This window comes from Nesoenas mayeri (genome assembly GCF_963082525.1).
Source record: "Nesoenas mayeri genome assembly, chromosome: 4".
In the NCBI taxonomy this organism is placed as follows: Eukaryota; Metazoa; Chordata; class Aves; order Columbiformes; family Columbidae; genus Nesoenas; species Nesoenas mayeri.
This window is the reverse complement of record NC_137540.1, coordinates 67,495,986-67,508,638: the sequence shown is the minus strand read 5'-3', so window position 1 is coordinate 67,508,638 and position 12,653 is coordinate 67,495,986. Positions and strand designations below refer to the sequence as shown.

General features: G+C 42.4%; 2 protein-coding genes across 2 annotated transcripts in view; both read left to right on the top strand.

The window, feature by feature from the left end:
* HGFAC (HGF activator) overlaps positions 1 to 3,536 on the top strand; it is a gene marked incomplete at its 5' end in the record, with an annotated part of 41,338 nt that extends 37,802 nt beyond the window's left edge. The window contains 3 exons of the mRNA XM_080344190.1: positions 274 to 414; positions 1,461 to 1,609; positions 3,326 to 3,536. Coding sequence (XP_080200316.1) covers positions 274 to 414; positions 1,461 to 1,609; positions 3,326 to 3,496 — 461 coding nt within the window. The 3' untranslated portion in view covers positions 3,497 to 3,536. The remainder of the gene's footprint in view (positions 1 to 273; positions 415 to 1,460; positions 1,610 to 3,325) is intronic.
* Positions 3,537 to 7,624: 4,088 nt separating this feature from the next.
* Positions 7,625 to 12,653, top strand: part of DOK7 (docking protein 7) — a gene marked incomplete at its 5' end in the record, with an annotated part of 64,167 nt that continues 59,138 nt past the window's right edge. The window contains 3 exons of the mRNA XM_080344011.1: positions 7,625 to 7,678; positions 7,822 to 7,867; positions 10,398 to 10,628. Of these exons, the coding sequence (XP_080200137.1) occupies positions 7,625 to 7,678; positions 7,822 to 7,867; positions 10,398 to 10,628 (331 nt within the window). The remainder of the gene's footprint in view (positions 7,679 to 7,821; positions 7,868 to 10,397; positions 10,629 to 12,653) is intronic.

Sequence of the window (12,653 nt, the reverse complement as noted above, 5' to 3'; positions counted from 1 at the left end):
TTCCTCCTTCTCTACAAAGGCAGTGAAGCAAAATCTGCTCAGTGAGTGCAGCATAAAATAAATATTCCCACAAGGGGAGTAGCTAAATGCTTCAGCCTTCAATTTGCTGTGAAATCAGGTGCTGTTGAGATGAGTCTGTCTGTCTTTGATTGAAATATCTTAATTAAGAGATGCTTAGGGGATAATTAAAGTTGTATTTGAGACCCATTGCTGCCAATCCTATTAAAGAAAGGGAACAATCACTTTATTTCTCCTATATATTCTGTTCTGCAGCTTTGATTAAGCTGAAGAAGAACGGCCAGCGTTGTGCCGTCAAGTCCCAGTTTGTTCAGCCCATCTGCTTGCCGGAAAGTAACACTGTTTTTCCTGATCAGTTCAAATGTCAAATTTCTGGATGGGGACACAAGCATGAGGGTGAGTAAAATGAGAGTTGGTGTCTGTAGAAAAAAATGACAATTAAAACATAATGCTCAAATCTGTGTTATACAACTGATAGTTTGGTGTTTGTTAAAATGTTTTCCGAGGGACTTCTGGCAGAAATCTTTTTACTTACCTTTAGATCTTCCATATAGCCCTTGGAATTTGGAGCGTGGTTCCCTTGACCAGGTGTTTGTATCTGCTTTAGGATAGGATGAGCTGTGGGCCAGCTAGATCTCCATAGACTGAGAGGGGAGCAAGTAGTTCAGTTGCAGCTGCCAACAACTTGACAGTTTAGTTGAGTGAATCCTGCTCCTGGTTTCTCAAGGTAGATATCAGAGACTGCGAACCAAACACAATTTACTGGTCCGTGATGAAGGAGTTCTTTACCTTCACCAGCAAGAAAATTTGGAAACATCTACAGGAGAGGGACAGATAGACTTTGGATAAGAAGTATTTACATCCAGCTTGAAAATGTGGAGAAATGCAGCCCATCCTTTCAGAGGAGGAATTTCAGGATTATGAGGCTTGGCCACGCTCCTTTGACGTGGAGACAGCAGAGACCTATGTAGATAGATAAGGAGGATGGGGGAGCTGGCTGCCTCATTTTGGTGAGAGATTTAGTATGAGAAAGTGTTGTCCTGATCTAAATGTGTAGTCTAAAGGCAAAACCAGGCAATGGAGCCTATGATAAATTGATGACAACATCATATCTGGAGAAAGGAGGGGACAGGAGTGCTGGGGGAGTGTTCCTGAGTCTCTAGAAAATGAGAGAACCCGGAGAGGATTGATGTCTGGACATGGCATGCTGTTATTATAAAGGTCATCATACTGTTATTATAAAGGTCATGGAATTTGACTGGAGGAGCAGAAAGTCATCGGATCACTAGAAAAATTGTTATATTTTAGAGACATCCACAACATAAATATGACTGAGATGTATTAAGTGTGTTTATATGTTTTATTTTGCATAGTGTTTCCATGTTACACTCTTCACGTTCTATAAAAATGAATTTCTTTTCCTTTTTGGGAATTTTTTTAAGATACACCTGGTTATTCACATGTCCTGCAAGAAACACTGATTCCAATTATTCCTGAGGAGAAGTGCAGAAGTCCTGAAATTTATGGAACAGAAATCACTGAAAATATGTTCTGCGCTGGCTACCTTGATAGCAAATCTGATGCTTGTCAGGTAATGTTGTGAGTTATCTCTAGGCAGAGAATATAAATGTATATTATTGCCAAAAACGTTGTGGTGTTAAAGTGCTTACTTTTGACATTACTGTGTTCTTATAGAAATGTTCATAAAGAAAAGTAACTTATGTGACTGCACTGTTCGCTTCCACCTTCACTTTTTAACATTTTCAACGTCAGATAAGATCTACAGAAGGGCAAAAAAGCCTCAAGGGTGTTATATTTCTCCTGCCTTCATAAAAAGCAGTGGCTGTGCATTGGAGGGTGAGCTGCTTGAGCTCCTGGCTGAGCATGCAGTGTGATGGTGAAGGTTTGCTGGCCTTGGGACAGGGATGTGTTGGCAGGTCAGCCAGCAAGGACCTGTGCAGAGCCAAATCCCCAAGCTGCTGCCTCTTGCCTTATGGAAATTAGGTAGGAGATGGGGAACAGTGGAGGAGGAAGGAGCTGAGGTTACTCTAGTGAATGGGATTTAATGCTGTAGAATAGCAGTCAGTTGGAAACTTTTTCATGACTTCTATGCTTTGCAAAATGACCTCGTGTTCTTACTACTTTGCATCTGTCTTTGAACTGTGTCACACCTTGGATCTGAAAAAGGATGCAGAATTCTTGTGATAGATGAGAGTATTTTTTAAATGAAGGATCGGATTATTCCTTACATAAACCTTCAGATTTTATCTTCAATTCATTTTGAAGAAAGAGGCTTATGCTGTGTATCTATTAGCATAAATCTGGGAACAAACAGTACATAGCTAATAGCTGGCAGTGAGATTAAGTATAGCAAAGAATATAATGTATACTGTGTGCTGGAACCCCCACAGAGATCACAAAAGCATCCAATGAAGGATATTCAGACTGAACTGGCAGCAGCCATCAGTGGCTCAAGGTTTCCAGGTCAGGGCTGAGAACTGGTTGTAATTATTGGCTGCAAATGTTCATACAAGCCAGTGAACTAGAATCTACCTTGCTTGCTCAGTTTTCCTTGCCTTACCCAGGAAGTACAAGTACAAGATGCAACACTACAGCTGGTTCTTGCTCCCTGCTGTGGAGAAACAGGGTTGGTCAGGAACGAGAAGGAGAAAGAAGAAAGTAAACAGGGTTGGTCAGGAACGAGAAGGAGAAAGAAGAAAGTAAACAGGGTTGGTCAGGAATGAGAAGGAGGAAGAAGAAAGTGGAGGGAAGGAGAGAGGAGCTGCACAAAGACAAGTGGTCTGGAGAGAGCTGCAAAGTCTGATGAACAGTGATTTAGAGTCACAGATGTTGCTGAAAACAGTGCTCGTGACATTAAATCATTGTTAGTGAATCAATAATTCATTTTTTTCCTGTTGGCAGGCTTGTAGTGTGATCCAAAGAGAAATAATGTAGACTTCTTAATGTCACAACAAATGCAGCTGACTTCTGAGTTTTCTCAGTATATGCTTAGGAAATTAATCTATAAAACAACTTTTATGTATGAATATATTTCAAGGCCAAGAAACATCAAGTAAATAATCTATTCTGCTCCAGTATTTTTTTAAGATTTTCTCGTTTGTTTTTTTGGTTTTGTTTGTTTGTTTTTGTTTGTTTGTTTTTTTGATCAATGCATTCATACCAAAGTTCTGAAAGTAAATTGATCTCAGATACAAGACTTCATTCTTAATTTGGGACTTTACCAAACTGTTCTTTTCTCTGACAAGTTTCTATCAAATTAGATGATATTTCCTAATTTTTAACACAGGGAGATTCTGGTGGACCTCTGGCCTGTGAGAAAGATGAAATCTCTTACCTCTATGGAGTTATCAGCTGGGGAGATGGCTGTGGCAGAGTCAACAAACCTGGCGTATATACACGAATGACAAACTATGTAAACTGGATTAATGAGAAAATATCTCCCCGAAAAACTAGTTGAACTGTTAAATATGCTAATAGGTGCAGCATGGTTCTGGAGTCTTTTTGTTTCATTAAAGTGACATAAATATTTTATTATAAGCCTGTATGAAAACTTTCACAGTTATTCTTAGCAATTCCTCATCAGACCACTGACAGTAGGCCTGCGACATCTGATGTCAGGATCCTTGATCTAGAATTTTAGGGCTGTCAATTGCTCAATATACAGGACTGTCATTATTTGGCTTAATAAAACAAACATGTCCAGACAGGGACAAAAATTTACAAATGTTTCTCTGCTTAGGTAATTGCATTAGAATCACAGAATCACAGAATGTCAGGGATTGGAAGGGACCTCGAAAGATCATCCAGTCCAATCCCCCTGCCGGAGCAGGAACACCCAGATGAGGTTACACAGGAAGGTGTCCAGGTGGGTTTTGAATGTTTCCAGAGTAGGAGACTTCACAAGCCCCCTGGGCAGCCTGTTCCAGTGTCTGTCACCCTCACTGAGAAGAAGTTTCTTCTCAAATTTAAGTGGAACCTTTTGTGTTCCAGTTTGAACCTATTACCCCTTGTCCTATCATTGGAAGTTATTTGAATGTTTGTGCACTTTCTGGTGGAGCTGCCATCCCCAAACCAACTTGTAAAAAGGTTGTCCTTGTATTCTCAGATGAGATAAAAAAATAAACAGAGGGAGCACCAAAAATGAAATTCCCTCCCTGTCTCTTGAATTTGAGGTCAAGAGACACCAGTAGAGGAAGGGGAGGTGAAGCTGCTCCTCAGTTAACTGCAACAAACCAGTTCTGGGGAAAAAACATAGGGTTTAGGTTTTGATTCAACCAAACATGTAAGTGTATTTTAATGTTCCGCTGACATAAAGTCAGGAACAAGCCTCAGAGGTCTGCTGAATCTAGTGTGCAATTTTCCAGCAAGGTTAATGTAAAACCTCCTGGGAGCACAAAGATTCTTGCTGAGAAATGTTGGAAATCAAAGCACCTGATTTCAGGCTGACACAGTCAGGATATTTTGCAGGCTGTGAGCTGCCCCTCACCATGAGCATGGCTGTGGAAATACTTCACCTTGATGATAAATGCCTAAACGTTCCTTAAATTTAACAATGTTTTGAAGATGTCTTAGATGTTGTAGTAACAAGTTGTTCAACTGTTTAGATAACTCAAAAAGAAGTTTTCTGTTAGCAGATTTTTAAACTGGATGGCTGGGGGAGTTTTCTTGGGAGTTTGGTGATATCGTAAACCACAGGCTTTGCTGTCATGGTCTATGGAATTGTTATAGGAAGAATCAAAGGAATTATTACAATATATGGCTGGTTAGAGGCTGTGGATTCAGCTGTGTAAGAAAAAAAGGCAGAAAATGATTCAAAACCAAAACAAATTCTAATCTGATAAAGAACTGAAAATGCCAACTTTTTTTTAATATATATACAGGGAACCTTTAGTCATGTCAGGTATGTACATTTGGAAGTGTTGATGTCAAGTGTGTTTCTTCTCTGATAGTGAATGTTTTTGAATTCTCTTAAGTGTTTCAAGCAAAGCTGTGTTTTAAGATACAGAATTTTAAAGTGGTGCCTGGATTCTCAGCTATGTGTTTTGTTTTATATGACTGGCATAGTGTCTTCATGGTGAATGATTTTGGCAGTTAAAAGAAACTTTGTATGGAAAAATAACCAAAACCTGAATTTGTGTAAGTAGAAATATATAACAATGCTAATATAGATAAATGACACAAGCTGTTTAATAAAAATGTTTACCCTCTGTTTCTTGGACTTTGTTGTGTATAAAGTTATAAATGAATCTTTGAATCCCCCTGTAGGTTGTTCACCAGGTTGAAAGCTGGTAGAAAAAAATGAAATAACAGTTCTGTGTGCTGGGAGGCATCTGAAAAGCTCTGTGTAAGAACCAATTTCAGCTGGTAGTGCTCCCAGTTTCATGCAAGTGTTGTACAAAATTTCCATCAGACAGATGCAAGAGCTTAGACACAATTTTCAGATATGAATACTGTAAATACTAAGATCAAAGTCTTTAGTTTGTTTTTTCTGAAGCACTAAACACTCGATTGAAAAACTGACATCCACCTCTAGGGTCTGGATTCCAAACCAAGCTGAAGACTCTTGTTGCCTGGGTTTGCCACCCTGGCCATTTGCAGTACAAGTCTGGCTTGCTTAACTCCACGAAATATACGTGATCGCGTAACCAGACTAATTGCACCTGCTGCTGAAAGACAAGTACTAAATCGGCAGGAAGGAACTATTTACTCTTCTTTGGAAGAAGAGTTCTTCATTTAGAACAGGTTTACACACAATGCTCATGCCATTCCAAATGTCCACATCTGTTCTGTGATTTCAGTTTCATTTCACAACTGATATCGATCCACGTTGTGCATGCTTTCAATCTCACAGTTTTGTGTTATATATATTCTCTCAGTCTTCTCTTGCTGTAAAAAAGATGGCTGTTTGATAGGAAAGGGGTCAAACTTGCGTTTCTGGCAATCCACCTGCAGCTTTTTAGCTGTCCTGTTTTCAGAATCTATGCTGCTTATATCAGTATGTAACACCACCAATATGACCAATAAAATATTTTTTAAAGATGTATTAAATGTTCACAAGTGAAACAGCCTATTTTCTGCCCTCATAGGTCTAAATGGCAGATCTTCAGTCATTACTGACATGATCTGAATGCATTAAAATTAATTTATGTCTTTCAAAGAAGCCTGTTTGCCCACTGTTACTGCATTGATTTGGTGGAACTGAATTTCATCATTTGAGCATCTGATGTGTGATGATTGTATTAAATCCACAAACCCAGACTAGGGGTGGCGAGGAGATATCCAGGTTAAGCGAGATGTCCTTGCTTGACCTCTCACACCCCTGACATTGGTCACATTCCTATGGGGCACTGCAGTGCCTTCTACCTCCTGGTTTTCTGTTGAGCATTACCCCACAGAAACTCATTGTCTGTATTTTCCTCCTCTCTATAAGGGCTTATCACTTTGGTTAAAATGAAAATCCAACTTAAATTTACTAGTGAAATTTTGTCTGATATTTTTCCTAACATTTATATTGAAACTGAATTAGAATGCAAAGCCAGTTGAACAAACACCTTCCCAATTCATTATGAAACACACTTAAAGACGGTTTTATTCAATTATATGTTATTCCATGCAAACTGACCGATTCAAACAGAAGAAATAAATGCAAACATCTAAAAAGCCCCTCTATTGTGCTATTGAAAGAAAAAATGTGCTGTGGTGCTGTTTAAAAAAAGCTGAAGAACCAATTACCATCAAATAAGATGCAGTAGGAGTATTTTTAGAATAATGGACCCTAATTAGTCCATTGCTCGTTGAAATAAATCTGAGGACATCATTAACACGTCTTATTCTATTAATTGTAGCTGCTCTGGGTTTGGTGTAAGTGGGTTGTTATCTCGTGACAGTTGCATTGCAATGAAGGGGAAAAAAAGGGTATTTTTATCCGGGGTAGTTGGCTGTACGTCTTCTAGGAGTCAAGAGGAGCAGTAATTACAGTTTTTGCAAGAGAAATCTGGGCGTTATAAGGAATCGGTTGTTTCGGGGGCGCGGGAAAGCGGGTGTTTAGGTCCGCCGGCACCTGGCCCCGCTCCGCGGAGGGCGGAATCCGATCCGGGCCTTCCCGCCGTCCCCGGCCGCCAGTCTGTGGCGGCGGTCAGCTGCAAAGCCCGGAGCGGGATCGCGGCGGGGGGCGGCGCGGGGTCGCGCCCGGAGGTGATCCGCTGAGGCGGCCGCGCAGGGCTGCAGCCCTCCGGGTGTCCCGAATCGCTCCCCCGGCTACCAGAACACCGGAGGGAAAATAATAATAGTTAAATAAACAACCCAATAAAGTGCAACACCACAATAAAGTGCATGAATAAAGAACTGGTAGAAAACTCCGCAGGACCCCCTCTCCCATCCGCCGGAGCCGGCCCGGCCCCTGCCTGTCCCCCTGCCCGGTGTGGCGGGGGGCGCCGGGGAGGGCCGGGCCGCGCTGGCCGCTCGCCCGCGTCGCTCCCTGTGCCTGTGCGGGGACCTAATAAAGCTATTTTGAAAGTGACCCCTCGGGCAGAGCGCGGGGAGGGAGCAGCGAGCCGGGCGCAGCTGTCCGGAATCATGACTGAAGATGACGGATTCCGTGGTGGTGGAGGGTCACGTCAAGTTGAGAGATGGAAAAAAGGTGCCCGCTCCCGGCACCCCTTCGGCCTGGCCCCGCGGCGGGCCGGGGGTCCCCGACCGGCGGCCCCCTCCCCAGGAAGGGAGAGAGCCCGCTCTTCCCCGTTCCGGCCATGGCTAACCCTCTCCTTTTGCCTCTCGTTGCAGTGGAAGAATAGGTGGCTGGTGCTGCGCAAGCCCTCCCCGGTGGCAGGTAAGAGGGGGCCCGTTTTTTTGGGGGGGGGGAGGGAGGAAAGGTGCCGGGGAGTCCCTTGTCCTCTGCCCGACCGTGAGGGGGACGACGTTTGGGGCCCCGTGGGCAAGGAGTTTACAGGGCTCTCCTAGACGTGAGCCACCGCTGCAGATCCCCCTCGGCGGGGCTCTCCTCAAGCCGTTCGCTGTTCTTTCCTCATATTTTTATTTATTATTTATTTATTTTTTACGCGGGGGAGCAGGGAATAAATTATCTGGCGACGGATCAGGCGGCCAAAAATAGGAGGCGGCGGCTGCTGTCGGAACCCCCCAGAGTGTTCCGAACGCGGAGAGGAGCCGCAAGGCCTCCCGTCTCCTCCCGGCCCGTAACGGCCCGGGGGTCGCCTTCCCCGCAGCGGGGGCCGGTTCGACACCCGCCGCCCCCTCAGCGGGTGTAACGCGGGGACCCCGCGGCCACTGCCCGGCGGTCGCGTTTGTCCATCAGGCCGGCAGCGGTGCCCGGGCGTTGTGTCCGGCCTCGGAGAGAGAGATTTGAGTAGCTTAACACCGGGCTCTGACTCAGACCATTGGGAAAGGTGACTTTTCAAGGCACAGCTACTTGGTTTTGGTTCCAGTTTAAAATGCGTTTTTTATATTTTATTTTTTAAATTTTATTGCTTCAGGATGATTGGTGGCTGTAAAAAAAAAAAACCAACCCAACCTGGCAATGTAAGCTCTGTAGTTATTTTTGATCAGTGTTTTGACATAAAATATCACTTCAATTTAAAAATAAAATGACATTTTAAATTAAAAAAAAAAAATCACTTCCATGTTTCTGAAGGGGAAATTGAAAATGTTATTCTGAAGGGGAAATTGAAAACGTTATTCAGAGTTGATGTTTTACTGCTGGAGAAGGAAAAGTAAGTTTCAGGTTTCCCCATCTATTCCTAACAGGGAAAACATTTGAACCTGAAAGTATATATTTCCAGGGGTAAATGTTGCCTGTACTTACAAAATACGAATCTGCATTGCTGCAGAACAGATTATGGCATCTTTTCTAGGTTGTTGCATCATACTAGAAGGTTTCTTAGTAATTAAAGCTCTTCAGACCTAAGTCATTACAATTATGTGTTAGTGTCTCAAATGCCTGTAGCTTGGCTGAATGTGTTCCACTTCTCTGCATGAATGGGCATCTGTTGATCCTAGAGCAAGTATCTAGACATGTGAATATAGGCCTGGATTTCTATCGTGAGTGAGCCAAGTTTGAAAGGGGAAGATAGGGGAGCTTGCCTTGAAAACTTACTGATTGATAATGTCCTGAAAATCAGTATTTTTATTCTAGCTAAATTGGTGAGGTTTACCAAGAAGAGCCCCAGTGATTTGCTTTTCTCATTCTGTAAACCATAGTCATTCGTTCTTCAGACACACAACTGTATTGCAGAATGTTTAAATATCGTAGCTGCAGCTGCTTTTGCTAACAGGTGCACAAAAACAATTGGGAGTCCATGCAAAGCTCTTCTTTAGTTAGCAGACGATTCAGCCTTTCAGTCATTTTTCACCTCTTTGAAGACTTGCCAGTCTTTTTCCCAGCAGAGAGCCACAGGGCACCTCGCCAGGGCTCAGAGCATCGCACCCCAACATTCATAAAATGGGACGTGTGGGGGTTTTCTCCTCTGTGGCATGTGGGTCAGCTTGAGCTGTGGATGTCACAGCTTTGATGTTGACCATTAATTTCATTTACAACTGAGTGCTATGTCATAGGAAGGGAACCCGGGGAAGAAGAGTGATAAATACAAAAGGTGAGGGTCTGTCCCCTTTATTCCCTTCTTTTGTGTTCGCTTGTGAAATGTGCCTTTCGCATTGGACCCTGGCACTTGAATTACTTTCTTCCTTTGCATAGTTACTGTGTAATAAACACCTCCAGGAAGGGGTTAAAAACAAGTGGTGACACAAGTGAATATTTTTTTTTTTTCAAAAAGGTGTGGCACATAATGATTATTTAGCAATGGCTACTGTGTAACATTTAACTAGGAAACCTGAGCTGACACTAACAATCTGGCAGTGCAGTCTGCTCGCCATTTAGTAGTTGAGTAATCTCTGAACTACTGTAAGAATTTCATTTGTGGTTCAGTATGTTCTAATGGAAATATAGATGACAATAGCTTCTTGGTCTTTAGTGTTTGTAATGTGAACAGCTATCACAGTGTAACTCCTAATGTTCAGAATTAATGAGTCAGTCTCTTCCAGATTCGGGAGAGTATCTGAAAAACCACTGGACTTTTGAAAAATAAAATAGAGAAGACTTTTTATTTACCTCCTTATTTCTAATATTGCAGGTTAGCTTTTAAACATGCCGTCAGTGTTTGCTCCCTGAAAACAAGGGCTGCAAACTACTTGGGGGTGGGTGGGAAAAGGAAACTGAGTTCTCACATTGACTTGATCAGATTGACCCTGAAGTTGTCTAAAGCACCTTTGTATTGAAGCAGAGTACTGAGAAATGCGTTATGTTCTATGTTCTGCCTCATCATCTCTGACAGTTTTGCTTCTTTTAGACTGTTTGCTCATGCTGGTGTACAAGGATAAATCTGAACGTGCAAAAGGGCATAAGGAGAGGAGCAGCATGACCTTAGAAGACATCTGTGGCTTGGATCCTGGGCTGTCCTACGAGGGCTTGAATCACACGCTTGCAATCATCTGTCTCTCTCAAGTTGTGATGCTGGGGTTCGAGAACAAGGAAACAATGTGTGCGTGGGATGTACGAATCCGCTACAGTTTGGGGGAAGGTAATCTTTGCCTTCTCACACTTTTTCTATTTATTTATTTATTTGTTTATTTTTTTTTCTCCTCAGGGGAAAAAGGCAAAGAAAAGCACAGCTAAAATGCAAATAACAAAGTACAGTTAAGGAAAAGGCTGTCACTAATTCGAGAGCAAAGAGACTGGTCTTCCCCTTCCACCTTAAAGCAGGTGTCCCTTATGATAGGTGTTGATTACATCACTGCCCAGTGCTGACAACTAACTACAAGAGCCCTTAACTTAGTTTTTGATTTTGGCACTGAAAGTGTGTAGCTTTGAAGCAAAGTGATTTGACTTCTACTTCTGCTCCTGTATTTTAATTGGGAATTTTGACAACAGGATTCAGAGGGAGCCTGAATTAAGAGAAGGAGAGTCCTTAGTAGAAATTGGCTGGTTCAAACCCAGTTTTCTGAGCTGCCTGGTAGGTGTTGCGCTGGTGATGCGTATTGCTGCTAGTGCCCCCTTCAGGAAGAGCCATCTTGCAACGAGGAGTGTCATCAAACATAGTCTTTCCAGCTAACTTCACTCTCATGCATCCTTTCATTTTATTTGCTTGGTTAGTAGCTCTAAAATGTACAGTGGTGAACAAGGAGTGATAATATTGGTAATCCAAAGTATCTGTCTTATGTTTGTTTAGTCATAACTAGGAAAGCAGGGCAGGTGTGTGTGGGACACACATTAGCTATCTTAATCATTTCTTACATATGCTTTGCCATCTGTTGCATTTGTGGACTCTTTTCTTTGAAGTACATACACAGAAAGATGGCCTAGGAATTTTACAGTAATAAAATGTACAAGTATCAGAAGAGTGATGTGTGGATGTACCACTTGGAGCTATCAAATATGAAGCCTTGTGTAAGGGGGAAGGTCAGAGAGGGTCTCAATACAGGGATGCATAGCTGGAGTAGTTGGTACGCTTTGTTGCAGCTTTATTATGTACCGGTTCTGCTTCTGGGTGTGAGTATTATGGTTGTGATAGAAGGAAATGCAAAGCAAAGAGCTTTTTTTTTTAAGGAAAGCTGCAAGTGAGGTAGAAATAGAGCCTATTGGATTATGACACGTGCAGCCATAGAGTAAAGATGGAGTGGGAGAGAATGTGTTCGGAGGTGAAGAAATGAAGTAAGAAAACGAGTGTAATTGCTTGAACTGGCAGTAATTAGTGGAATGTTAATTACAAAATAGCTTAGGGGAAGGGGGATAGACCAGAGTACAGAAATTATTTTTCAGGATTTTATCTTTCAGTGCAGGTTCAGTTAGGAGAAAGAAGTCAAACTGAAGCGAATTTGGTTTGTGAAGACAGAAAAGAGTGGAGACTGAGATGAAGAGAGGATGGTGAATGGTGTTTTTTCTTAAAGTGTAGTAAGGGCGCCTTTGTGTGCCTTGGAAGTAAGGCGGCTGGGTGATAAAAATAGACTATGAACAGATATGACCTCAGAGTCTGGGAAGCAAAAAAAAAAAAACAACAAAGTGAAAGGAGTCCTGTTCTTGAATGAGGACCACAGAATGGAGGTGTTCGCTCTGGAGTTCCCAGTGTTCTCTCTCCATTCTTAGCAGATGAGGTGGATGTGATTCCTGGAATAAAAGAACCAGGATTAGAGAAAACAGTGGAATTTAGTGGTTTGAGGTATAGATCAGGTATGAGAAGAGTTCTTGAGCCCATAACTCATTCTGAGGAAGTTAGCATACTGTGTGCAGCTCAGTAAATGGCTGTGAAGAGGAAAAGATTAGCTGAAGGAAATGAGGGACCTGAATAATACATCTTGTTCATGGGTATATTCAACTGTGTGGTTTTTGTTGGTGGTGTGGTTGTATTTGTTTTGTGTTTGGTCCTTCCCCCCACCCCGAGATTAGCAGAAGCAGATGGCTGGGGAGAATTTTAGCAAGAAAGCAGCCCATGGCAAAAGCTTCATTACCAGATCTGGTTTTTTTCCCCTCTACTTTGGTTTTGTTCAGGTTTGGAGATGCTGTTTTTTAACAGTGGTCTAGAATCTGAGTTGCAGCTCTTTGTTTTTCG